This window comes from Diachasmimorpha longicaudata, chromosome 17 (genome assembly GCF_034640455.1).
Source record: "Diachasmimorpha longicaudata isolate KC_UGA_2023 chromosome 17, iyDiaLong2, whole genome shotgun sequence".
NCBI lineage: Eukaryota > Metazoa > Arthropoda > Insecta > Hymenoptera > Braconidae > Diachasmimorpha > Diachasmimorpha longicaudata.
In genome coordinates, this window is record NC_087241.1 from 3,458,066 (window position 1) to 3,485,323 (window position 27,258).

At 38.6% G+C, this 27,258-nt stretch overlaps 4 protein-coding genes and 2 long non-coding RNA genes across 9 annotated transcripts; 3 read left to right on the forward strand and 3 right to left on the reverse strand.

The window, feature by feature from the left end:
• Positions 1-282: 282 nt before the first annotated feature.
• Positions 283-3,201, reverse strand: LOC135170364 (4-hydroxybenzoate polyprenyltransferase, mitochondrial). 3 transcript variants are annotated; one of them, XM_064136123.1, is made up of 6 exons: positions 2,746-3,201; positions 1,767-2,227; positions 1,559-1,706; positions 1,068-1,261; positions 699-887; positions 283-606 (listed from the first exon to the last, which is right to left on the reverse strand). In XM_064136123.1, the coding sequence occupies exons 2-6, from the start codon at positions 2,211-2,213 to the stop codon at positions 424-426; spliced, it is 1,161 nt and encodes a 386-aa protein (XP_063992193.1). In that variant the 5' UTR covers positions 2,214-2,227; positions 2,746-3,201; the 3' UTR covers positions 283-423. The 3 variants fall into 3 exon arrangements, with proteins under 3 accessions (XP_063992193.1, XP_063992194.1, XP_063992195.1); XM_064136124.1 differs by lacking the exon at positions 2,746-3,201 and adding an exon at positions 2,664-2,739; XM_064136125.1 differs by lacking the exon at positions 2,746-3,201 and adding an exon at positions 2,657-2,727.
• Positions 3,202-3,400: 199 nt separating this feature from the next.
• On the forward strand, positions 3,401-7,041 carry LOC135170370 (UMP-CMP kinase 2). Its single transcript, XM_064136137.1, has 3 exons — positions 3,401-3,602; positions 3,785-4,122; positions 6,420-7,041. Exons 1-3 carry the CDS (start codon positions 3,578-3,580, stop codon positions 6,708-6,710), a joined length of 654 nt encoding a protein of 217 aa, XP_063992207.1. The 5' UTR covers positions 3,401-3,577; the 3' UTR covers positions 6,711-7,041.
• Positions 7,042-8,653: 1,612 nt separating this feature from the next.
• On the forward strand, positions 8,654-16,787 carry LOC135170352 (O-acyltransferase like protein-like). The gene is made up of 10 exons (XM_064136089.1): positions 8,654-9,116; positions 11,715-11,929; positions 12,010-12,224; positions 12,850-12,941; positions 13,045-13,238; positions 13,864-14,405; positions 14,654-14,786; positions 15,033-15,222; positions 15,546-15,688; positions 15,773-16,787. The coding sequence occupies exons 1-10, from the start codon at positions 8,924-8,926 to the stop codon at positions 16,142-16,144; spliced, it is 2,289 nt and encodes a 762-aa protein (XP_063992159.1). The 5' UTR covers positions 8,654-8,923; the 3' UTR covers positions 16,145-16,787.
• On the reverse strand, positions 8,994-13,337 carry LOC135170374 (uncharacterized). The gene is made up of 5 exons (XR_010300368.1): positions 11,993-13,337; positions 11,884-11,927; positions 11,702-11,791; positions 11,063-11,632; positions 8,994-9,109 (listed from the first exon to the last, which is right to left on the reverse strand). It is a non-coding gene; the product is annotated as an uncharacterized LOC135170374 (long non-coding RNA).
• On the reverse strand, positions 15,110-21,518 carry LOC135170373 (uncharacterized). 2 transcript variants are annotated; one of them, XR_010300367.1, is made up of 4 exons: positions 21,285-21,518; positions 21,003-21,232; positions 19,677-19,804; positions 15,110-15,238 (listed from the first exon to the last, which is right to left on the reverse strand). It is a non-coding gene; the product is annotated as an uncharacterized LOC135170373 (long non-coding RNA). The 2 variants fall into 2 exon arrangements; XR_010300366.1 differs by having other exon boundaries at positions 21,003-21,518.
• A 2,116-nt stretch (positions 21,519-23,634) lies between these two features.
• LOC135170688 (uncharacterized) lies at positions 23,635-26,377 on the forward strand. The gene is made up of 3 exons (XM_064136728.1): positions 23,635-23,989; positions 25,069-25,730; positions 25,932-26,377. The coding sequence occupies exons 1-3, from the start codon at positions 23,650-23,652 to the stop codon at positions 26,088-26,090; spliced, it is 1,161 nt and encodes a 386-aa protein (XP_063992798.1). The 5' UTR covers positions 23,635-23,649; the 3' UTR covers positions 26,091-26,377.
• Positions 26,378-27,258: the final 881 nt, after the last annotated feature.

Below are 27,258 nucleotides of genomic sequence, written 5' to 3' on the forward strand. Positions count from 1 at the left end.
TTTAGGTTAAAAATACGTATGCTCAACGCTAGGGGACGTGACTGACTAGTTATTGTCCACCCAAGGTCATAAGAGAGATAGGTGGAGGTGCCTTACCGACAGGCACACATGCAGAGCCCCGACGAGCTGCTCTGAGATTTAAATAATCACCGAGTCATACGCGCCATTTTCAATTTGTTAAAATTCGAGGCGGAAAATGCAAATAAAGTGCGCAGAGCACACGATCAGTCTCATATTTCATTATTACGAAAAGGTGCATAAATAATTATCGAGATAAAGAAATTATCAACAAGACATTTTATTAACAAAATTACATGTTTATATTTCTGGATGAGGTCAGAAGTGCATATGTTCTTTAACATAGAATCTGTATCTCCGAATATTTTGATGTGTCACAATCCTCATTCAATGACTTAAGTGGATTCAATCAATCTGTACAACGGGGTCTTTGGTTAAATCTGTCATCGCCTCGGTCAATTCATTTTCCCTAGGTTTTTTCACTAGATTTCCTAATACTATCCCTGCGAATAAAATCAATCCTATCGTGCTATTGGAGATGAACTTCCCAGCGCAATCCTGAGGATTGTTTATGTCCAGCGTTGATATCTGTAGATAAACACCCATTTCATTATCACGAGTAATAAAAGAAATTATTTAATGAATCAACTTTCTTTTTCAATTTAAAATTACCAACTGACCTGGTTCGCCAGATGTCCAGCAACCAGAGCAACAGCTGTATAATATGGCCATGTTTGATCGGACATCACCCCAGATGTGATTAAACTAGCAATCATCGATGCTCCAAATCCAGATAAATATACATTAGTCCGATCGCTGAATTTCAGAGCTGTGGATTTAATCCCCAGGAGAATATCGTCCGCCTTATCCTGAGAATGAAGGAATAGTGGATACATTGGCCATAAAGAAGACAATTATAAACGTGAAATAATTGAATGAAACAATTATTTTGGAGCGTCATTCAATTTTTTTCATTGTCAACAGAAATAAATTTCCAAATATAAATTTTTCTCATTAAATCTATCTGTGAAAAAAGAGAGATTATTCACCTGATGGGCGTAAATAGTGTCATAAAGAATAGTCCAGCATATTCCAGCAGTGTACAGTGGCAAGCAGATGGACCAGTCACAAGTACCCTGTATTGCTGACCATCCCAACAGTGCACCCCAATTGAAAGTCATACCGAGGACCAGCTGAGGCCAATACGTCACTCGTTTCATGAGTGGATAAATTATGACTAAACCTGAAAAATCAGTATAAATGTCAACAATTCAATTCTACAGTAATTCTCCGACTCGTCTAGAGCCTTTCGCGAGGGGCCAAGGTCTCCTCTCGGAAGACGTTTATCAAGGTCCATTCCATCTAATTATCATAACACTCAATCTATTTATACCCGACAAATCCTTGAAAAATTATAGTTGTAAACATACAGCAGTTTTCTATCTGACTATATTCCTCTCGAATGAAATATCTCGATTGATTCCCAAGTAAACAAAATCCTCGACCCTTCAACGAATAAAATTGACTGAAAGGTTCGTACCTAACGAACTAGCTCCAAGAATAACGCTGTACCAATTCAGCTGAAGTAGAATAGCAAGCCCAACGCTGAGTTGCCCTCCAAGAAAAATCAACGATTGAAACTGCGTCACATCTCCAGCAACCAGGGGTCGATTTTTTGTTCTGGCTACCTAACATTGAGCACCACAATGAAAATGCAAGAAGTGAGAGATCGCGAAGGGAGCCATTACCTTCTTATCGATGTCCTGGTCCCACATGTCGTTGATGGTGCAGCCAGCCCCTCGCATCACGAACGCCCCGAGACCGAAGAGGCCCAGCATGAGGGGATCTGGAAGGCACCCTGGGGGTGCTGCCATGGCGATGCTCCAGCTGCACGGCCAGAACAACAACCAGGAGCCTATTGGTTTGTCAATCCTCATGAGCTTCATGTACGGTTGGACCTTTGGAGGCGAGAGGTCAACTACCCTCGCTGCCAGACTCAGCGATCTTTTTTGGTGATAAGTCAAGCCATTGCGGGGACTATTTACAGTGTAGGGACGAGGAAGGTCCACAGGGACTGAGATTGTGGGGACATGTCTGAGGATGTCCAGGGGTTTATACCGAGAGTGCCTCCAGGGATTTGTTCGAAAGATTGTTGTGACTTGATGGAACTCTTTGGATGAGCGCAAAATCCACATTTTTGAGGATCAACCTAAAATAATTAGAAGGGATTTTTATGAACTATTAAAATGCCTCTAGAGATTTGTTTGGAATTTTTATGTTTTTAATTGCCAATCAGAAACATGAAGTTTTTGTTCTGCTACGCAATTGACTAATACATTGATTGATCTGACTGATTGCACAAGAGCTGTAATTATTTTTCCTTCTTTGCAAAAAACAGTTCTAGACACCAATCACATGTTAATAATTTTAATAAAATCACTCTCACAACAATTTTGAAATTAAAAAATTGTCTGGGAATCCCTCAATTATTATTCTCATTGATCGATCGACTTCACTTCCAAAAATTCAAGTGCACTTCCACAAATTACCCCCACCAAATTTCCTAAATCACGAATTGTCATTGTGTTTCGAGATTAAACAATATCACAATCCCCAAAAATAAAAATGACACTTTAACCTCTCACCGTCATGTGATAAATTGTTCACTGTCCATTAAGTACGCAATAACAATATGCAACACATGATATTCCTTCGAGTATTTCTTACCTAGTGTCCGGGTGTCATGGCTTGCCGGATATTTTTTAAACAGCATTGAATTTATTACATAATGACTGAGTAATCAATATTGCTGTACCAAGAATTGTCATGATGCATTCGAACCCACGGCCACGAGAACCGGGTACAACACGTTTTTGTGTTTTTGAGCTCAACTGAATGAAGTTGGCTGCTCCATGTGGCTAGCTTCACCATCATGGCATTTATTTCAATGAAAATGAAAACTAATTACACCAGAATAGAGCAAAATGTCTAAGAAATAACGAGACTCATCAATTTTGTCAGAATTTAAGAAAATAAATTGATACTCAACTCGCATTTTGAGGTTATTTTTTTATTATTTCATTCCTGAATTCGATTGTACTATTGACTTGGGTCACTACCACATGTAGCGGAATTTTGCAATTTTTAATTGATGATATATTAATGCAATTACTCCGAGTGGTAAATATCCCCTTTCTACTCGTAATGAATCGACAAAACGACTAAATAATTAATATAATTCAAATGAACATCGACTCTGATATGAAAAAGCTGTTCAGCTGAGTCCAGTAGTTCTCCCGGCACATACGATCGACTTCCTGTTTACGAACGTGACTCTCCATAAACATTAGAATAAAAATAATAGAACAAAGCCTTCCCGGGTCGCAGGACCTCCAAAGCTTCTAAAAACCCCCAGCTCAATAATGGAGGATTTTTTTCCCAAAGAATTATCGAATCTCCAAGTGTCATCGACTGTGAAAATCGATCAGCTGTGTCCAACACGTCAGGTCGAATACATTCGGTTATTCTGACGCCAAAATAGCCTCCAAAATCCCCCAGAATGATATTCCAGAGGTTAACAACAGGTAACAAAAATTCCTCGATCCTCAATTTGAATTTTCTGATTTTTCAGTCATCAGAATTGACGAATAACTCTTGTGAATCATTTCCTCGACAATTTAACTCTTCGCGCCCCGGTCGATGCATTAGGTATCCTGGGCGTTATGCCAGACACGTCATATATTCATACCCATCGCGATAATTGTAGGTCTCAGACGATTGTCTAGAGTCGCAATGCAGAAGCCAGAGGTGTTATTTGTGCTTGGTGGTCCGGGTTCTGGTAAAGGCACTACTTGTGGCAAAATCGTTGATAAAACTGGATATGTGCACTTGTCAGCTGGGGATCTACTCCGGGAGGAACGAGCCAAACCCGGCTCGGAGTTTGGTGAACTCATTGAGGAACACATCAGGAATGGCACCATCGTACCAGTTGCCATCACCTGCAGCCTCATTGATCGAGCTATGCAGACTGCCCCGAGTGCAGAGAAAAGATTTCTCATTGATGGATTCCCCAGGAATCAGGATAACCTCGATGGCTGGACTAAAGTAAGGTTACAGAGTATTTTGGAGTCGTTGGGGAACTTTGGAGCTGATTCTTGGGAGAAATTTAATTCTGCATTAATTAATAAATATGTCGGAAATTGTAGAAGAATTTATTTCCTGAGAAAATTGGGGAATACAATTTTTTTTTGAAAATTTGGTTTTGAGAGATAAATGAAGGAAATTGAAAATTTAATTGTGGGATTTTCTTTCGACAGTTGTTGATTAATTATATAGAATTAATAAGTGCTAGTGATAATGATTTTTTATGAAAGTTCTAGAAGAAATTCGTTGAACGTTCTGCAGTTATAGCGATTCTTTGCATTGATACGAATGACAAATCGCTGAATAATTTCAGATAACAAGTCTACAAAAATCTAATTAGTATGAACGACGTATTCATTTTAGGAATTGTTTCGATTTAGTCAAAGCCCAGAGTTTCCACTACAAATGAAAAACGTAATAGAAAAAATAAAAATTTGAAAATGTCTGAATTCAATGGAGAATGGTTTTTCGTTTCAGGGATATCTCATTAGCACTGAAATCGTAGAATTTCAGTCGTCCTGTCTCAACAAAATGGACATTTACTTAAATTTTCAGAAAAACCCTAAATCCCACCGACTCTTTCCCCCAAATTCGACTTTTTCCCGGACAATTCAGCTAAATTCCATCAACAATCTGTCACAGAAAGAAAACACAATTTGCTACTTCCTTTAATTGAATTTCCTGTCCATCGACGAACAATAAATTTCAATGAGAGCTCGCGGAATGTCCGGACAAAGTCGCTTCCCAGAATTCCCACACTGAATAACCGATGATAGCTTAATTAGATATCACCCCACCCCACCATCCCACTGCAAAATCGCTCCTCAGATTTCTCGAAAGCCTATTCCAACGTCAATCTGACAGCGGGAATTTACAAGTGTAATGAAACCCTTCGTGAACCATTGGGTTAAGATTTCGTAAAAAATTTTTTGTTGACTATCCAAGACACCATTCACTATTCTAAAAGGTTCAATGACCGAGATATTCAAAAATAACAGCCAATCTCATCGTCTGATTTCCATAATTCCTCGCTATATCCGATTCCCCTGATGGTTGTTTTTTTCATAATTATTACTCCTCAGTCCATTGACGACTGACTAACCTGCCTCTAGCTAATTAAATCTGAAGTTGAATAAGAAAAAACTAGAACGTGGCAGACAACGTCCACAATTAATTTCAGAATATTTTAGTTTAATTGAATTCATGTTTTAATTTTAGTAGAACCAGTTCGTCTGGCAATTGTATCGACTGCTGTAAAATTTTTCTAGATGCGATTTTTCACGATAAATTATAAATTCTATTCTGAATTTTTTGACCTGAAACCGAGATAAATTGGCCGAAAGAATTTGTGCCCAAAAAAATTCTACAAAAATAGCCCGGAGGCAAATAGAAATGGAAAAGAATCCCCTAGAGAGTGCGAATTTCTCTTTTAGAGTCGTATGAATGAACTCCAATGGGGTCATTGAGTATAACGAGAAATAATAAATTCAAAAAACGGATGAGAGAATTATTCGTCATCGGCCATCGCATTAATCGTAACATAAGCGTAATGAAGACACGTATTAATTTATTTCTTCAATATTTTTTTATTTTGACTTTTTTAGTTTTCCAAGGCTCCCAAGGGGGAAAGAATCTATTAAAAAATTAGATTTGTCAGATTTCTTTCAGCTAAAAATGGTTCACATTTTTTTATACTGAAGCGGTTCTTATTCGAATGCCGCAATTCCCCCGGGGAAATTTTCCTTTTCTTCGGTGGGCGATGACTGCTTTGGAGAAGACAACGAAGTATGCTGAACAATCTTTCTACTTGAAGAATAGAAAAAAAATTGAAAAATTAATTTTTCAAGTGTTTCAACGAAATCTGCTCTTTTTTCGGTAAATTAGTCCTCCAGGTGACGCAATTCCCACCCATAAATTTTCCTCCGTCCTAAAGGGCAATGACTGCTTCGAAAAATACCGGGAAGTACCTTGAACAATCTTCTCGCTTGGAAAACACGACATTCTAAATTTATACTGTGAATTTTTTAAATTTCTTTCAGAAAAAAAGGTTTAATTTTTTTTACTACTAAAGCAGTTCTCTAAGTGACGTAATTTCCCCCGTAAATTTCCTTCTCTCCAGGGGTTAACGACTGCTTCGAAAAATACCGCGAACTGCCTTGAACAATCTCTCCACTCAAGAAATTAAAATAAAAATCAAGATTTTTTATCATTTTCTCAATCCCATTAAAAATTGTTTTTTCACTTGTCTCTGCCCGCAGGAGATGGCCGATAAGGCTATTGTAAAAGGAGCTATTTATCTGGAGTGCAGTGCTGAGGTGTGCACCCAGCGTTGCCTGAATCGTGGCCTCAAGGGTAGTGGTAGAAGTGACGATAACATAGAGACACTTATCAAGCGACACGAAACTTTTATCAAGGACACAATGCCAATGGTCGAGCATTTCGAGAGGCTCGGATTGTTGTATCGATTTGACTCGGAGAAACCCCCAACCGAGGTATTCGCCGACGTCTACGAGAAGCTCAAGGAAATCGGTTGGGTTGACAAGGAATGAGCCGACGACGGACGCCTTCACCGGGGTATTAATTAGATAATTGAATCAATCATGTAGATTTTCCTTACCTTTTAGCTATTTTTGGGAAATTTTTGAGCCTGTCCCCCACTTCATAACTTAATCAACAATATTTTTGAGCTACTTACAAACATTCCTTGGGGGCAGGGATTCGATTCGGAGGCGAATTTTTTTTATTCAGTATCGGAGATTCCTCGCAGTGAAGATGAATGTACTGCGTATCATGTTTAAGATCAATTAATAAGACAATTGATTGTTATAATGGGAGGGGATGCAGTTCCAGTGTGAAATATATATCTATAGCAGTGAAAAATCACGAGTTTTTTTATTCTCCAGGTCTTTTCGTGTTTCCCTGAGTCATTGAACCCTCGGGGAATTTTCCTGATTTCATACTTTTGAATTGTTATTCTCATCTTTGATATTGGGATTATTTTTCCCTGAACTTCAATAATGTTCGAATACTAATGTCCAACCGCTCCACGGGTTGTTGACCCTCGTGGCTCTCTTTATCCTTCTCCTAGAAAAAAATGTCAGATCGTTGTTTGACGTAAACACAGGAAAGAACACACCTTTTGCCCTGAAAAAATTGTTTTACTCACGTATATTTACTTGTCAGCAGTAAAAATAGAACATCAAAATTTGCATATTTCGTGCTGATGCTGAGTAAGTATATTTGATCAAAGCAATTTTTCTTCTGAGTCTACAGAGAGATAAAAATAAGACATGCACCGTCGATGTTGGAAGGAGTAACCTCTAGCTCTCCGCTCGAAAAATCGCGAGCCCCGAATGAGACGAGGACTGTAATTTAACTGTAATTTAATGTTCTTTGTGGCCCTTTCCAAGTCTCAAAAAATTCGTAGTATAATTATTTCCTATTTTTTCATGAGCTACAAGTCACCTCAACCTCAGCAACAATTGTCTCCCTTTAATATTTGGAAAAGAGTGTAATTAAGCCGCGGATACAAAGAAATAGTGTCAATTGAGGATAAAAATCATTGGATTTCTTTTCTGAGTCTACAAAGAGATAAAAAATCCAGAAAAATAGCTGTGAGGTACCAAAATGTGTTCCTTCAGTCAACACAGTAAATTATTCAGCGAAATTAAAAGCAATATAAACGAATAAAAAAATGTGAAGTCGAAAAATTGTGGTCACCTCAGCAAATGAATTGATTTCCAAAAATTTAAGTCGTTATTCTGCTGGAAAAAATCTCCCGCAAAAAAACTGTTTTACGATTTCGAAAAATTTTCAAAAAATTCCAGTGAGTTAATTTCCAAAGCGGCAACCGTCTCGTGTCAAACTGACCCTTCCACGGGAATCTCGTGCGGTCAAGACCCACCTTGCCCCTAGAATCACCAGAAAAACTCGCCTTCCGCTTTCCACAGGGCCATGTGCCAAGTGCAGATGAATTATTAATAAGGAAAAAAATCCAGTTACAAAATAGATTTTTTCATTATTATGAAACTTGGACGAGGAGCTTTCACACGTTAATGGTTCATTGACCTTTCACCATTCGAGTTCAAAAGAAATCTGGCACAGCATCGTTAATTTCACGTACCAACCCGAAAATGGATTGCCCAATTGTAAGTTGGTGAGAGCTGGAGTCACAACAAACGACTGGTTTTGTACTCATTGCTCCTGTTAATTCGACGTCACCATTCATAAGCCATCAATCCGCCCCAAAATCCGTGAAACAGTCGTGTTAAAATAAAATGCACCGGTCAGTGTGATAAATTAAACCCCAAATCTGGTACTTTTTTCATTAATCGATGCAGTTGAAGGACCTGTGACATAATTGTTGACCATAAATGCCGCAGTGGTGGGTAAAATTCTAAAATATTTTATATAAAAACGGCTGTTTCCACTGGCCAACTCGACAATCAACGATTTTTTCAATCTCAACCATCGATAGTCGACGTCAATGGATTTCAAAGACGGAGACAATAGACGAGAGATAAAGATCCAAGGCGTCGGGACGCTCACACCGAGGCATATATACTTGCAATGTTTCTCTTTCTGCCCCGCCATCATCATCGGGTCGAGCAATATATAAGCGAATCCGGCATTCTTGACGCGAACAGTTGACGTTCCGACTTCCAAATTGTTGTGATCGGTATCAATTCGGGGGAGATTTGGACTTTCACTGGCAAATCTGTATATTTCATTTTTTATACCGATATTTTTTTACTATTGAGTCATGATTTTTATTGTTGTCGCGGGATTGTGGATCAATTGTGTGGCTGCGAGTCCGGTCAGACCGGAAGAGACTCTTCTGAGGGTGATTACCGAACCCCTGGGATTTCCTAGTGATAAAACTTCTCATCAGTGTTGGAAGGATGCGGGATTGTATGCTGGGGCTCTCCGTAATTACACACCCTGGGCCCTGCAAAGTGAGTACTTCAGAAATTTGGAAAAATTTTTGGTTCTTCAGTTATCGACGAAATTTAATTTCATATCTTTTTATTTGGATTGAAAAACTTTTTTTGAGGGGAAGTGAGTGCCTTGATTATTGTTATTGTCATTATTATTTGTAGTTTGCGAATTTGAGACTTGTTTTAGTAATTTATATTTTTCGACGGCCATAAAATTTGGTGGCGAAAAGGGAAAATAATTGGAAAATTTTTGAAAATAAACTTTGGAATAAAACGTTTCTATGACAAATGACCATTTATTGGGGAGGAGGCATGTTGGGTAATTGTTATTAGAATTATCGAGTGGTGAAGTGTAGAGTATTTTGAGAACATGAAGAAAAATGTTAATTGTAAAATTATCAGTTTCCAAAATTGTTACGAAGGAAAATTGTGCAGAAAGCTCAGATGATTGTACTTAATTGTTTAATTAGATGACTCTGACATCTAATTGTCGATGAATATTTGTGATAGAAACAAAATTATTACTGCAAGCACCAAAAAAATTGAAAAATTTATATTAAAAAATGACAAAACGATCGGTTTTTCTTTCACGAAATAAAATAAACAAAACCAACTGCCTAATGCAGTAGTTTTCTATGAGATATGATTAGTTAAAATGAACTACTCCGATGCAAATCAGTCATCGATCTTTCCTAATCTAAAACTGCGTCGTAAATACTTTTGATAGTATTTACATTGTCGAAAGGCACTAGATGCAATTCATGGTATTAGAAAAAAAATATGACGACGTAACAACATTGCGTCGACAAGTTGCCTTAAGTAGGTCGGATTAAAATGACTGACCTTGCACAGGGGTTGACTCTGAGATTACTATCAATGTAATAAACTCAAGTGCATTATTAATAGACGTGAATTATAATTACGGTGAAGCTCAATGAATTTTATCGGCCATTCGTAGTTTACGAATTGCCTCTCATAATTAATTATCCGGGCTCCGGAGTGTTTGCGAAATGAAAAATTCTTCGATATCGATATTCAACTATTGTGGACAACTGATGGCGAAGGACGATTCATAGTATTAGTGTGCAATGGTACAGCGTGCGGGTATTATAACATCGTTATCGCGGAAATTTATCGGTACACTCATTGTGCAAGATGACCTCACAGTAGTTTCAGGAAAAAAAAATCTCAAGTTTTCCTGCACTATCTGTTCAGCTGGAAAAATGTGAGTGGAGTAAAGATTCTGCTGAGCGATTGGACAATTCCATAGTATTTCTATTGAATTATAGATTTATTTTTTATTGATTCTGTGGGAATGTGCCATCGAAAGTGTCTACACACTATTTGTTGTGTATTTTGTTGGGGGAATTTTTGCAGCATTTCCTGGGATTTAATTTTGCAGTTGTTGTATGTCAAAAGACAAACACAGCAGGTGAAACATCAGGATCGAGGAGATTCTACAGAATAAAAAACATTCAAATGAATTTTATTCAATTTTTGATGTTTAATTGTCCTGCACCATATGATCCCAATAAATTAAAGTCTCATAATTGAATAATCAAAATCAGCTCTACAAAAATTCAGATGGGCCCAAAAAATTTGCTAGAATGTATCGCCTCACATTCAGGTCAAAATTATAAACTCGTATTTTTTTTCCTCGCTTCATTTTTACGATCCCACGTAATCGAAGATCATTGACCGCCCGAGAAGGTGAAGTAATCAGGGCAATTATCGGGTTCTTGTATCATCGTCAAGTAACGTCAAGAATAATTTGCCTGATATCGCGGCATTGGAGTGGACACTTGATAAGGATCAGGCCAATGGGATAATTCAATAATTCAGAAATAAAATGATGTAACAGATAAGTCGTGAGTTGTTTAAAAATATATCGGTGTGGACGGGATGTTACGAAATTTTTGGCACCACTTTTACTGACGAGCTGCAGAATTCTACAGTCGACTCACCCTAGTTCTCCATATCTCTGGCTCGCTGGGCCCCCAGCGACCGGAGGGGAACCTTCCTCCCACTACACCTGTGACGTAACACACGAAAAACACCGATGAAGGGGAAGTGTTAGGGAGCGATGCCGGTCTCTCACCGTCGTGCTGGATCGGGTGTTAAACCCACCCCCTGGCTGATGGAAGGGCCCCGATGAGACCATCACAACTGTTAATTAATGTCCGAAGAAATTATCTGTCAAACGTAATTTTAATGTAATAATTTACGTTAAAATCGCATTTGTTCATCAAAAGACTTTTCGGCCAATTTTTCTTGGAAAATTATTGCAAAATCAAAAAAATTCTATTGGGAAATTGACATGTTTGGATCTGTCGCAAATGGGAAAATACAAATGTCTTGACCTTTCTCTTAAAAAGAAGTCTAAAGTCCTTTGAAAAAATATGTGAAAAAAATTTTAACACTCAATTCGTTGTGGCCCTTTCCACGTCTCAAAAAATTCCTAATATAATTATTCGCCATTTTTTAATCACTCGCAAGTCACCTCAAACTCAGCAGCAATCATCTCCCCTTACTATCTGAAAAAGACCATAATTAAACCGCGGACATAAAAAACAATTGCCAATTGAGAATAAAAATCATTGTACTTTTATCTTTCAGTGTACGATGCGTCAGCCAAGATACCGTCTGGCGTAATAACCGGTAATTACAAGCAGCTCGGTAATTACGACGAGTGCCTGCGGGTCAAGAGCGGTTACGGATTTGTTGGTAAAGCATGTAGTGCTAAAGTACAATTTACTATTTCGGAAACAACCGGAAGAGCAAATACCATTCCAGATCTCGGTGATCTACTGGAGAGTGTGGCCTTGGCATCTGTGAGCATCAACACTACTGTAATCTACGCGAAAAAAAATTATATATGTTCACATTGTACTCACATTCGCGACTATTTTAGGATGTGAAAAACTGGAAATCAGGAGCTACTGTTCCGTACGAGTGGCTGTGGTGTGTTCCGTCATCCTGCGAGAGTGGCGACGTGGAGAGGGCCTTGGAGGTGTCGTTGGAGCCACTGATATCGGAAAATCGAGTGAATTTTACGGTCTCCGTCGATCCCTGTCACACGCTTGACGACGATCGTCCTGTGCTCCTTCTTGCTGATTGGATTTACATGTACTCTTATAAAAAACAATCCAAAATTATGATGGTACAGGCACAGAGCGATTACGGGTCATTTAATCGTGGGTAATCGATCTGGAAGAAATAGATCGGAGTTATTGGGGTGTAGTAGGTCCTGGGAAATTTGATCTTGATAGAAATGATAATGCTTTTATCATTATTCGGATATTTAATTAGTGTTTTTATAAATTTTAGTTTGGGTTCCCTGGTAGGGGATGAGGAACATTTGATGTGTTTTTAATGAGCAAATAAATAAGAAGTTCTGTGGAAATTATTTTAAGGGAGTGATTCATAGAAAAAAATTGATTTCTGTTCTGCAAATTAAGTTTCCGCGGAAAAATTACGCGAAGATAATGTTTCAGACATTTTTTTTGTAGAAATTAATATGCGTTGACTTAAAAAGAATAAAAAGGGAAGTTTAGAAATTAGGAAAATAATAATTAGTCGGTAATTTGACATATTTTACAGGATTATCTGGTATCAGGATCAATTTGAATGGGATTATTTCACCGAATTATTTTATCCAGATTTTTTTTCCATAATTAAATGACCGGTCATTGCATAGCGCGTATGTTGATGTTAATGATGGACTCAAATATTGACATTTATCTCGGTATAGATCACTCCTGTTCCTGTTTGCCATCATCGTCTTAGTCAGCACTACGTACGACCTGGTTAAGAGAACTGACACAGAAAAACCGGATCCAAAAGGTAATGCAAAATACCATCACTTGAGAATTGATTTCCAAGTGCCAATGGAGTCGTGCAAAATGGCAAGGTTCTCAACGTCAATGGTTTATTTTTATAATTTCAGACACTAGACACTTGCTATTGACTTCATTCTCACTTTATACTAATGGATTGAGTCTATTAAATACCATTAATAATGGGGATACTGTGACTTGTTTGGATGGCTTGCGTTACCTGAGTATTTGCTGGATCATTTATGGTCATGGGTACTATCTGCAGGTCGTTGGGGTACAATTGGACGTCAGCGCGGTTCCCACTGTGAGTAAGACACTCTGGTAATTGGCATTCTAATTCAATTTTTTTAAAGCGATTAATTTTTCTAGTCTTGAAGATACGGAAATGTACACTGAGACACAAAAATCGTTTTTGGGAAATTTTTATTTACTTCGGAGAAGTATTTTCAAACGCAATACTTATTCCGTTTGAATTATGTTAATCAGATTGTTATAGAACATGATGATGTTAGCAATAATCTTGAGGGAACTACTTGAACAATTACGAACTTAAAAAATTCCTTGAAATTCTTCTCTAGAAATTTATAAAAATGATAAATCATTAACGAAGTTCATTTAAAGTTCTGTACAACATTGTCATACTCAAGAGCAATAGACTTGTCATCATTTAAAGCTAATTAAGCTAATTAATACTTCTCTCAAGTGAATGAATATATTTTCAAAAATAATTTTTCTTTCTGACTGAACTAATGAAACTAAAAAAATGATCAATTCAATCACAGTTTCGTTCTTGAATGGAATTTTGAAAAATCAGAAAAATAACGAGTCTCAGTTACCGGTCAACAGTCTTCAATAAAAATCCAAAAAAAATAGAATTTGTAAAAAAATCGAGACTGAATTAACGAACAATTTAATGAATTGTGCGATAGATGCACGAGGTCTGGGCCAATCTCCTCATCCTCAACGGCAACCTCGTGACAGACACATTTTTCCTTCTCGGTGGTATCCTCCTCATGTACTCGGAGCTCGGACGAAAGGAAAAGCAGCCGCACACCTACAACCTCAACGTCTGCGTTCTCTACTTCCATCGTTACCTCCGGTTAACACCAGCTTATGCAATTGTCATCGGTTTCTACGCGACTCTCTTCCAAAAAATCGGCAATGGCCCACACTGGAACACGTGGGTCGGGAGCAATCGGGAGTTCTGTGTGGACAACTGGTGGACCAATTTACTGTACATAAATAATTACATCGATGTCGCCAACATGTGTATGTCCCAGTCGTGGTATCTCGCTGTGGACATGCAGCTCGTTTGGCTCTCTCCGCTGTTCCTGTACCCGTTGGTTGTCCTGGGGATCAAACATATCGCGTCTGTCGTTGTGCTGTCGGTGGGGCTCTTCATCTCGATAGTGGCACCACTTCTCATCACTTATTTCGACCGATTGACTGGAACGATGCTGTATTACAAAGAGTGAGACTCTATTTTTTAATGAATTATTAATATTTACGTTGAAAATATTCATGTGATTTTTTCAGGTTCAATTTGTCAGATAAAAGTGCCCGGAATGATTAATTTATTTATTTTTATATTATTATATTATTTATAGTTTAGATTATGAGAAATAAATCCAGTTGGTTTTTTAATTTTATTTTTTCAGTCCAGAAAAAATGTTGTTTATTTAATAATTTCGTTTCATTTTCGTTAAAAATTTTTGTTAGGCAGACCGAAGTAGCCAATGTCTACCTGCAGATCTACACGAGGGTCTACGCTCGAGCTGGCCCTTACATCATTGGATTGATCCTCGGATACATGCTCCGAAAATTCCGTAACGATCCACCGAAAATATCTCGAGTAAGAGATAACTTATTTAATTATAAATCCTCACAAACAAACCAACTCGATCAGAGTTGATAAGAAAAATATATTTAGTCAATGGGTAGAGCATCTACAGAGTCAATAGCAGTCAATAAATTATCCATTGAATAAAATGTTTTAATGAGTCCACTAGAATATTTTAATTTATTATTTCGTATTTTTTTTGTTTCCTAAATTTTTCTGTGATTTTTTTTCTGGCGTGACACAAATCTCAATTTTTAGACGTTCATTCTCCTCGGCTGGGGATTCGCTGTGACCGTCGGCTTCGCAGCGATTTTCGGACCTCGGGGTATGTACTTCGACGATCACAAATATGATGGGGTGGAGGCTGCCTTCTACGCAGGATTTCATAGAACCGCGTTTGCAGTGGCTGTCGGATGGATCGTACTTGCTACAGCACTTGGATACGCGGGTAATTAGTTATTACACTGAAAGATAAAAAAATTGTCAAATAGTCAGTCAGTTGGATTGAGTCATTGCCTGAGAAGCTTAATTAGCTAAATAAATATTTGGCAAATCAATTTTTTTCTCAGTTTATCTGAAGATTGATTTATTTTTTAACACTTTATCTTGGATTATTTTCTATTAAAATATTTTATAAATTTATAAATCTCTATCGAATATTCTATATCATTTCAGGAATTTGTTTTATAGTAAAAAAAATCATATTTATAATTTTTTTAAAATAAAGAGAAGACAAGTTGAGTAAAAAAAAGTTAATGATTTTTGTTGAAGGTCCCATTGGTGTTTTCCTGTCCTGGTCTGGTTGGATGCCGTTCGGAAAGCTCACGTACTCTGCCTACTTAACTCATTATATCGTACTCCTCTACAACAGTGGGAGCGTGAGGACGACTAGCAGCCTCACAACCTTCGGAACGGTAATTAACATAATTATCCAATCCATAATTAATCCGCTATTTTTATCCCTTAAATTTTCCATAAACAATCATCTCTTCCCTCAGGTCCACGTCTTCCTCGGCAACTTGGGCCTCACAATGTTCCTGTCAGTGATCCTGTGCCTGTGCTTCGAATTTCCCTTCACTCGAATCCTCCGGTTGATCACACGTTCCAGCGAGCGTCGAAGCTTCGTGAAGGGCTCGTTCAACCCCACCATCGGAGGATTTGGCTCTCACGAGTCCACCAACGAGATCTATCGGTCATGTGACGACGTAGTGTCCACCGTATCCCAGAGCTACGACAACATTTTCCACCCTTACGGGGAACAGCCGGCCCTCAGTGATCGCGAACCGCCGAATTCGTGTGGTAGCTTAGAGGGTCCTTCCAAGGAGAAGCCCCGACACACCCGAAATTCGGGGCGATGTGAATTTTATTGATATTCAATTAGGCAAGAGCTGCTTAGTTACCAGTGAGAATATACAACCTATCTACCTATTGAGTCTAAAATGATGTTTTTTCGCGATTGCGCGGAGAGAAATATTCAGTAAAAATTACGAAGTTAATTTTTTCCAAAGAAATTAAATATTGAAATAGAAAATTTTCGAAATATTGTAGCGTTAAAAGAAAAAATTGTAAAAGAGTGGAAAATTGTAAAGGAGGACTAACAAAATTTCTAGAAAAAATTGAGAGAGAATTCTCTCGTTGCAAAGAGTCATGACAATCATGCGGTCATTGTCACGGACTTTGACAGCCCCCGGTATTTTTCTCCGCATAATTACCTGCTATCCGTAACTGATGATCAGTTGAAATGAAATTAAAATTGTAAGAAAGTTCTACATAAATAAAGAAACCCTTAAGCATTCATCAATTGTTTAATTATAATTATTTAAGAATTTTTATTCCTGCAGTGAGAGTCAGATTGTAAAATAGAGGAACTTCCTGGTGTGATAGGTAATTTTGCAGAGAGAATGTCATGTCGGTGTTGAAGTATATCTGGGCGTTCAGTGAAAAATGATTTTATTATCAATTTATATGACATACATTGTTATGAAATTGTTATTTAATTGTATGGAAATAAATTCAAGTTGATGATTTGAAAGTACCACTTTTTATCGAATTCTCTGAGAACATTTATCTCAGCATCTGTTCATGATTTCTCAGTGCAAAGGGTTGCACGTGACCCTAATACTCCCCGGAGTATCTCAAAACAGTTCTTTGTCGTGGGAATCGACGTCAACCGATTTTTTCCACTCCAAACAGATCCCGATAATTACGGAATTATTGCGGCAATATTCATAGAGAGAATCAATTTACGATAATGATGGGGGCATCCCAGCATCGCACACCCCCCACTGGATGGAGGGTTCGTGTATCTGAACGCGGTTACGAGGTATCCCACAAAGTGCAGGAGAAATTTGCGTAATGGAAATCTGAATTTTCCGGTGACATTTGGGGACGATTTGTGGAGCTGACACTGGGACACCCCGCGGGGTGTCATCCACCCCATCGTATTAACCGTCCGGATCTCATCCATTGTTCGACAATGACATCTGCATTACTTTTGACGAAAGAAAATCATTATTTATTAGATAAATAATTATTTTAAAAAATATGTTATAATCTTTTAAATGGAAAATAAACCCAGGACATTTAAAAAGCAAAATTACCTCGAAATAGTACTCAGACTATTTATTATTACTCATTAACATATTATATATATTACATATATAATTTTGTTTATAAAACAAAGTGAAAAATATTCACGATTTTTTTTGTAATTAAAAAAATTGTTAAGACTTGATTTAGCACTTCCGGTCACCCCTCGCGGTTAATTTCGATGTGTCCCTCCATCATGGATCCATGGGACAGACGAAATCCATTGAACAGCAAAAATTGATTAGGATATTCCCATCTCCGAATAAAAATTCAATTTAATCGCAAAATAAAAATCCCAGCAGCATCTGTTTTCATTCCACATGAAAGAATTCCAGATGCCTCAGTCAATTATCAATCTCTTCTATCTATCGTGATGTCCGTCGGAGGACGGCTTTTTTACAAGTATTTATGACGTGCCCTGGTACCCACCGACTAATGTTATGTTTTTCGGTATATAATATATAAGAGGGCCGTACGAAAAAGAGATTATAGGGGAAAAGCTGGCGATCAACTCGAGTGGCTGGAGGCGAGTGCTTGTGTGTGAAAGCCGCAGAAAGCGGGTGGAAAAAAAATTATGTATGTATATATATGTACGTATATATAATATATATATATGCATATATGCTATGTTGGATAGAAAGCTGTGGCTTTGGAGGAGACAGACTAACGCTTTCCATCAAAGGAAAAAATGCCGCAATCAACCCCCGCGAATGAAGTAGCTCTTGGGATGACTAATTTCCTGCTTTGAACTTGACCGAGCAGCCACTCTAATCTGGTTAGAACATTATCAGGGTCATTATGGAACGTCCTACACTTGAAGAAAGATTAGGATGTTATTAGATGATTTTTTCTTCATTCCAGAAACTCATTTTTCTAAATTATATGATCTGAGAGAAAAAATTCGGTGAAGACGAGGTGATTGGCAGGTATGAGTGCCTCCATCTTGTTTAACGGAAGGGGGGGGGGATTCTCAAGATGGCGGGACCTCCACTTCGCATTTTTAAACGTACTTTAAAATTATTTGATGCCCTAAAACAGGATTTAATTTTGTTTATGTGATTTCTATGATTTGAACAAATTTGGAGGATTTTTAACGGATTTTTGGATTTTGTGATTGGAAATTGAGGGCCAGGATTTTTCGACATTCCAGTAGTTTCCTGTCCCCAGAAAATTAAATCGTTATGTAATATTTTGCTTAAGATGTCACGTAGTGACATTAAATTTTTTTTTTAAACATAAAAATTTCCGGAACGTTAAATCCACTTCCGAAAGTATTAAAATGTTCGGAAGCCCAAGATGGGCCGAAAGCGGTGGGCGTTCTTTCGTCGTCTGGAGGGAATCAGGAAGCACGCGCGCTGGATAAGGCGATAATGATTGCCCTCTGTTTGGGGCGCCATACGCCGTCTCCCACGGCAACGGTTATACTTATTAAGTAATAACCGTGATAGTAAAGTCAGGGGGAGGGGGGAGAGAATGTCTGCTGGTGCAGTTTACCGGCGTAAGAGGAAAATGGTGGGGTGAACTGGAAAATTGTTCCAGGGGGTGAACATCAAGACCCGATAAGAGGGGGAGTCAACTCCCCTCGAACACGACGATAACCAGAACACCTTCTGATCTTATACTAATCGAGTAATAAGTCTTATCTGGTTCGTGATAAGTGCAAACATTTATGATTTTTTATGATTAAAAAAATCGTTGAAATTTTATTTTCAATATTTTGAATATTTTTTTATGGTTTGGAATTTTTTGCAGATTAAAAGGGCCCCGAGGGTCTTTAATTCTATAATTTTTTTACAGACGTCTTCAAACCGAATGAAAATCTTCGAATGGGAAGAGGATTTCGACGGGTGGCACACGTGTCATCGACTGAACAAAAATAAACGAATTCCAGTGGCTGTTTTCCGATGAACTCCAGAGCCGCGTCGAAATCCTGGTGTTTACGTTATTCAGTGACCCTTACGAGTGGCATTAGAATGAAAATGGCGTACTTGACGAACAATCAGCCGACGACTCGTGAGATTTATTTAAATATTTGTAGAAAAGTCAGGAAGAAAAAAAAACAAATAAACTCTGGCTGTTTTCGCTCATTCAGGTCATTTCTCTCCCCAAAAAAGGGGTAGTTTTCCTGGACTTTAGTTGTCTTCAACTTCTCCAGCCAATCATACCGCCACTAGTGATAATCAGTTTGCAAGATAAATCAGTTAATAAAAATAGTTATAAATTAATCATTTACGTTCGAAAGCCGGAAAAATCGTCTCAAATCGTTCAGAAAATTGTTTAAAAATCCTTTAAAAAATTAACGATTCTATTTACCTGCTTCCATGTGCACACCATTCGTCATATTTAGAGAACAGAGAGGAAGAATCAACTCCAAACGCGTCTCAGTGGCCATGTGCTCTTTTGAGAAGATATCAAATCATGCTGCACGTACCCCGTACCACCTAAATATAGTTTATTGCGTTACTGAGTATTAATGGAACATATTGAAACGTCGAATGTCGAAATGGATTCTCAACAATCTGACTGAATTATTATTTCCTCGACGATCCCTCAAAATAATGTCCAAAACTATAAAACCTCCAACGACTTAAATTCAATTATTTAATATTATTAATTACTATATAAACATAATGTTATTGATGTTAATTAATGTACGAAAGACCCAACTAATATGCGTTATTAGCCATCTCAAAAAATTCAAAACTTCGCAAAAGATCAATTTGGAGCAAAATAAAGTCTAGAGGACATTCTCAATGTTATAAGTTCGTTATTATTTCTCTTTCCTCCCCTTCACTGATGAAGGGTTGACTTCCTCCACTTGATACCCCTCGCCTTTCCCCCAGTTCCCCTCCCTGCCCCCTGGACAAATGTATCATTAACTTGACTCTGAAGCAGGACCCCCAGGAAGGAAGTAGTTATGTCAGGTGCTTAGGACTGAGCGTGGGTGGCACACGCTCCAAGACCATTCATCCTCCTCTGGACAACTTTGTCAACCCTCTAACGTAAACATCTCGCTCAGTGCACGTGTCCAACCCTTTATTTCTCATTCACCAAAGTTCTGAATGAACGCCGGGAAATAGTAAAATTTGGGTTCAAAGGACGAGCGGTAGTGAGGGGTGGGATATGATTTATTAAATTACCAGTAAACTGAGGAAATTTATGGCATGAATAACACTGGAATTTCTGGATTTTCACTTCTCCGAGGAACAGAGTTATTGGCTGAATAAATTGTTGTCTCGGTTAAAACGTCAGGAGAAATCACAGTTTGAACTTCTCGAAACTTATATTTTAGTTTTGACAAAAAAAATACTGAAAATTCTGGAAAAATTATTCTTAAGGATCTGGAATTTGTCCGCAATTTTTACAGATCATTCAGACAATCTTTATGGAATTTCCAGGATTTTTTGCCGATACCAAATCACTCCCTACGATTATCTAAGTGTTTCCTAAATATTAACAAATAAATTTGGTGTATTTTTTTATCTGTTTTTCATTTGATAAAATTCTTTTGGGTCTTTTCTCTCTGCCCCGCACCATTGTCAACGTCTCTTGCCATCGTAAGCAGATGATGCTGATCAAGTGCTGAAAAACAAACAATCAATATATTATTTAATAAATGGTTAACTGCAAGGATCATACCTGAAGCGGACACCGACGAGTACAAAAGTCCTGAATTCTGTGTAATCAGTCTGATGACACAGTAATTATACCCAAGTAATCAACGATATTATTTAAATATCAATAATTTGTTGGTGGAATTTATTTATTCCAATTGGACCCCAGGACGAGAATAATCAAGTACTTCCATGATGGGTACGACATCTCGATGCAGCAGAGTTGTGCCCAAGTCATCAGATGGACCATTTAAGCTGGAAAAATTAATTTCTATTTAAACAGTTATTCGTTAGAAAGTCTAATTACCCCGTTGGAAAATAACCCGCAGCGGTTGGAGTGTTGGAGGCTAAATGAACTCAAACTCAAGTGGCTTTATCAGCCTCTTTCCCAGGCTAGGCGCCCTTCCCCCGGCAGCATCGCTCGAGTGTAGCAAAAACTGGACCATATACCCGGGAATTATTGCTCCTATGTACTCGTAACAATGTCAATGCGTGTCGTAAAAACGTGTCGAACGAGGAATAATGAAAGGACACCCGGCAACTGGGCGATGAATTTTCCGAGTGATGGTGATAACGAGCCAACAAAACGCAGATAAAAAAATCAATTTAATGGTTAATATGCGGTGGTAATTTTGCAGATGTGGGGGAGCATTGTCTGTACGTGTGTGTCTCGCAGTACTTGTGTTGGACGTCACGGTGGGCGTTTACCACTGTCGGAGAGATCTTTTACATGTAATTCGATACTTGAGGCAGCTCTATTATTTTACGAGAATGAGCATTCGTCGTGCGGAGATTCGGGGAGTTTATCTTGTGGGAGAAATATTCTCTGATGATTTCATTAGAGCAGGATAAACATTGCTGGACTTTGTAAAATATCGAGACGACTCTGCCGGGGAATTTCATTTAATAAATTATTTTTTTTTTAATTTTCTCGTCTTTATATTTCGGAAAATTCAATGACTATTTGTTGATGAAATTTGAAAAAAAAAAATTCAAAGGATTTAATCGAAGGTCAGTTTGAGTCTTGTTAGGTTCCATATATTTATTTAAGTTGTTATTTATAATTCTGGAAAATGTGGATTAATTCGCAGATATATTTTTTAATGAGCTCTGTGATGACGTCATCGAGGTATTAAGACAGAATTGAAATTTAAAAAAATGTCCTCCTCTGTACTTTTATTTTTCTGCTGCGGGAAGTAGGTCGACCCCGAGGACTAGTCATAAAAAATCGGGGGTGTCCAGACACCGGGTTTTCGTGATGGCGCCAGTGCGCACCCGAGACTTTTCCTCTCATTTCAATTTACGACATTCACGTGTAGAACCCGGGAAAAATGTCAATGACCACTTGAAAATTTTCCCCAATTCTTCATGAAAAAAATCTTCTGAATGGCCCCACTTTTTCCAAAATCCGCACCCTCACGTTGAAGAATGAAAACATGTTCTCCATTGAACGGCAAAAAGCGAGGAAAATTTCAAGTTCCGGAAAATCTATTGTTTATGACATCTTGAAGTCCTTTTTCGCGTCCACTTTCCCCGGATTTTCCTTTCATGGAGGATCCAGTTATCGCGCAGGGGAGGGTTACGCATGTACATGTACATGAATAACACGTGTCCACCAGATTCCAGGGTGGTAGCTGGGACCGTATCACGAGGAAGTTGTCATTGTCGGGATCCTGGGGGGGACATCCTTTTCGTATTGTTGGGGAGCGCCTCCGGTTACATTTTATTACGGTCTCGGGTCGCGTGTCTTTTCGGGTGTTGTGCCTGAAGATCTTCAAAGGTGGTCGGCGCCACTGGCCCGCGACATCATCCCCCGGTCCTTTCTGTCATGTTTTTGCGCCCGGATGTCCGACGTTTTAATTTCATGGTGGAAAAAAAATGATCACGAGGTGCGGAAAAGTCACCTTTTCGGAGTGCTTCGCTCCGTGGGACTAAAATATTTTTTTTTTCATGCACATTGCGATGAAAAAATGACTTCCGGTGGTGGGGTAATCTTCCCCCGAAGGAAAAATCATTTTCTGCAGTTGGGCGTCGGTTGAGAAAGGGTTTTGACTCTAAATATTTATTTCTATTGATTTTTCAAAAGATGTGGGGATAAACCACTCTATACCAAACTTTACTTCGCACATTGTTAACAAAAATTTATTTAAACTATATCATTGACGAGAAAAATATAAAGTTCTAAAAAATTATTTGTATTTGTGTGAAAAATAACGATAAACAAATCCCCCAAAAATTAATAATTCAGTGGATGACTTAATGACTGAATGAATAAATAAATAAATTTATTGACATCGTCCTCGTCACCTCCCCACACCATAAAAAACATCAGAATTATAATAATTAATAAGTAATTCGTAGAATTGGATTTTACAGCCCGATTACTCCACTTGTTTAGTCATCTTTCCCCGCATACCGCGATAATCTCCTCTCCACCCCTCCAAATAAAATTAGTATCGCTTCGCGGATCTCTAGGCTCTTAAATCATATCTCCCACCACCGGAAAAAAATTTATCCAACACCGAGCCACCAATTTACTAATTGAATTCTCCAGTCGCGTAAATACGCGGGGGTGACTGGCTCCGCCCGTGAGGGCGTGGCTCGGCCAACTGTACGCCAGAATTGGCCACATCCCACATGCCCTCGGATTTTTTTTTATCCCCCGGGACTCCATGGTGATACCAATGCAGGGATCCTCCCTAGATCAGTGTCACTTCTACCGCATCCACAATCGCGCACGCGTCCACATCTCGATTACAACCGGCATTTCAATAATCAAGTTGACAGCATCACCGCGGGTGGATTATTTCGGGACTTTCTTTGAGTGCATCCAGTGGATTTCACCCTGTGATAGTGATTTTTGGTGGTTGAGAATTTTTCAATTTTTTTTTTGCGGAGAAAATTGTTTTGTTTTTGAGTGGAATTTTAAAATGTTGGGCGGGTACGAGGCACAAGCGGATTATTACCCACAGTGGCACCAGCCGTATGATTACATTACACAATTGCCGTACGGTAAGTTAGCGGACAAATGAAAATTATAAAAAAAATATGGGAAAAAAATTATGGTAATGTAATGAATTTTTTAACGAGCGGGGAAAAGTCTCTTTGACTCGAGGAAAATTGATAGCGCGAGGGGAAGACAATTTTCTTCATGATAATGTCCTGGGGAGAATTACTCCGGTGTCAGAACCGAGCCGGTGTTGACAAGACTGCCAGCACTGGACCACTGTCGGTCCGTTCCTTATCCCAGACGAGGGGTGCGGAGTGTATTTTGTTACGAGTGGAGAAAAGAATTATTTTTTCACGAGTGATTTTCTCTATTTTAATCGCAATTTTCCGGAGAGCGAATTGAGTCTATTGGGAGGGTTTAAGAGTGAAGTCGGGAATGAAGTGGTAAAACCTCATGAATCGGCAGACAATGTACTCCGCGTCGTTAGAAATAATCTCCTGAGATGTTCATTAACCGGACGATAGATTTCCGCAAAATATTTGGGGAAATATGAATATTAGTGGCTGAAGGCCTTCGGGCAATTGCCAATTATATTTAATAACACATTACGTTGAATATAGAAATTAACATGACAATTAATTAATTAATTTCCCAAAAACTAAGTTATGTGATTTTTAAGGAGAAAACAACAATAAACAAGAAAAAAATTAGATTTCTTGGATTGAGTCCTTCCCAGAGGAGCTTAATTAGCTTTAAATGATGATCATTCTATTGCTCTCGAGTATGACAATGTTCCACAGAACTTTAAATGAACCGTTAATGATTTATCATTTTTATAAATTTCTAGAGAGAAGAATTTCAAAGAATTTTTTATTGCTCATAATTATTGAACGAGTTCACTTCAGGTTATTGCCAATATCATCATGTTCAAGAACAATCTAATTAACATAATTCAAACCCAATAAGTATTGCTACTGTAATGACCTCACTGGAGAAATATAACATCAAAAAAAATAATTACTTCTCTTAAATAAATGAACATTTTGGCAAAACCATTTTTTTCTGTGCGATAAAACCGACTTAAAATCTATGGTATCATCCGCCGATCCTTGAAATTCACTAGATAATTATCTCCACGCAGGCCACATAAACATCCCCGACGCTGACAGTCAGTCCACCTACTGGGGTGGGGCAGACTCCGGCATCTCCGGTGGATCCTCAGGAGCTGGGAGTCCAGCAGCCTCAACACCTCCCCCGATAATCGAGGAAATCGGTATCCAGGAGAGTGTCTACAGTTCTCCAGTGCAGCACTACTCTCCGCCGGTTCACCAGCAGTACCACAACATCCACTACCAGCATCTCCAGCAGCCCCAGTCCCTGGGGCACCATCCGACCCCCCAAGACCTGGACCACAAGGACCGAACGTCCGTCGATTATCCGCCGAGCAGTCACCACCAGATGAACGTCGTCGGCAATCCCCCGCACTACCAGATGAATCTTCAGCAGCATCTTGCCTCCAGGGTGGAAAATGGCGTCGTCATCAGGCCCAAGAGACGCAACACCGCGAACAAGAAGGAGAGGAGACGTACGCAAAGTATCAACAATGCTTTTGCTGACTTGAGGGACTGCATTCCCAATGTCCCGGCGGACACTAAACTCTCGAAGATCAAGACCCTGAGACTGGCTGCCTCCTACATCGGGTACCTCATGGCGGTTCTGGACAGTGAGGAAGGGGAGGAACCGCAAACCTTCAGAGCGGAGATTCTATCGAATGGGAGACGCAATAAAAGTCAACAAATGACGGTGAGCTCTCTTGATTTTTTTATTAATAACAATTTGAATTTTTAGGAAGTTCGCAAATTATTTTTATGTTGTTTCGCGAACCTTTTGAGAAGGGACAAAATCACGAAACAGTTCATTTTTATTTCTTATGGAATTTTTCTGTCCCTGTGGACGACTCGTTAATTTCCACAAGAAAAATTAATCGATGATTTCTTGTTACAGAATGAGATGTGTCAGTCCATAGACAATTATTCCAGCGAAGAAGTGTCCAAAGGGAAAGGACGAACTGGCTGGCCCCAGCACATGTGGGCCCTCGAGCTCAAGCAGGAGACCCCGTCCACAAATACACCGACAGCGGCGTCAGTGGGTCAGTTGCAATAAATATCCCATTCCCCATCGCTCTCAAATGTGCGCTCTTGTATATAATAGTTTTTAGTTACTATATTTACTTACATTGTAATAACTTCGTTGGTTCGTCCGAGATCGAGCGCATCCTGCGGCTGTAACTCCAAATTTTCAGTTTTTTCTGTGAAAATGTCATCACTCCTGGTGTTGATTTTTTCGTCAGGTGAAGGCACTGGTGTCAGTTACGTCGCAGTTACGAGATAACTTGGACACATAAGTCTGTAAAAATTTTGTATAAAAGAGTAGACTATCTTAATAAATACTAGAACTAATTTTCATGTGTTTTTATTCATTACGACATAAATTTAATAATGAAAAATAATTAAATTCCGTCGGAAATATCATTTTCCCTTATTTTTTCCTCGAAGACTCCGCCGAAGGACCTAAATCCCTCCTGACAAGCCGAATCGGCTGCGAATTGGAAAAAGGGAGATCATTTCTCAAAAAATGATATTCAAGAACTCTTCAAAATCCCGCGGTACTTTCAAGCGTAAGCGATACTTTTTCCCAATCTTCTGGGAATCCCGAATTTCCTTACAATGAGACCCTTGTCCCCGCGTCGTGGAGGAGTTGATGTGATGGAAGCTCGTGGAGCCGAAAATCCCCACCTGAAGTCACAATTAACAAAAAATGTCTAGACACTAGACATTTTAATTCACGCGAGATCACAAACGCCTTTTTGTAAATATTGACACAATGGCGATCATTAAATATTGTACATTGTGAGGATTGTTTAGCGGTCCAAATTCTTGGGAGCTTCGACGCCACTTTGTTTATAGATTCATGACAACGTCGAGTGGATGGGGTACGTGGCGCTATTAAGATGAAATAAAGCGCCTCGTCGACAAGTTTATTTCATTATTCATTGCAAAGTCCGCGGGGAAGGGGGAATTCATTTGCTGAAATGAGTGATTATTGGTGGTGCAGACACGAATCAACAAATATCTTAAAAAAATTAATTCCCGAGCGGTTTCCATTTTTTAAATTAAAAATAAACAATCTTTTGTTGGAATTTTACTTTTCTTCAGTTTTATTTGTTCTAGTTGGCTGGTTAATGAAGCAAGACAATAGATTAATTAGTTAATTAATGACGAGACTCTCCTATTAATTATATTATCATCAATAGTAACATGAATGATGTTAA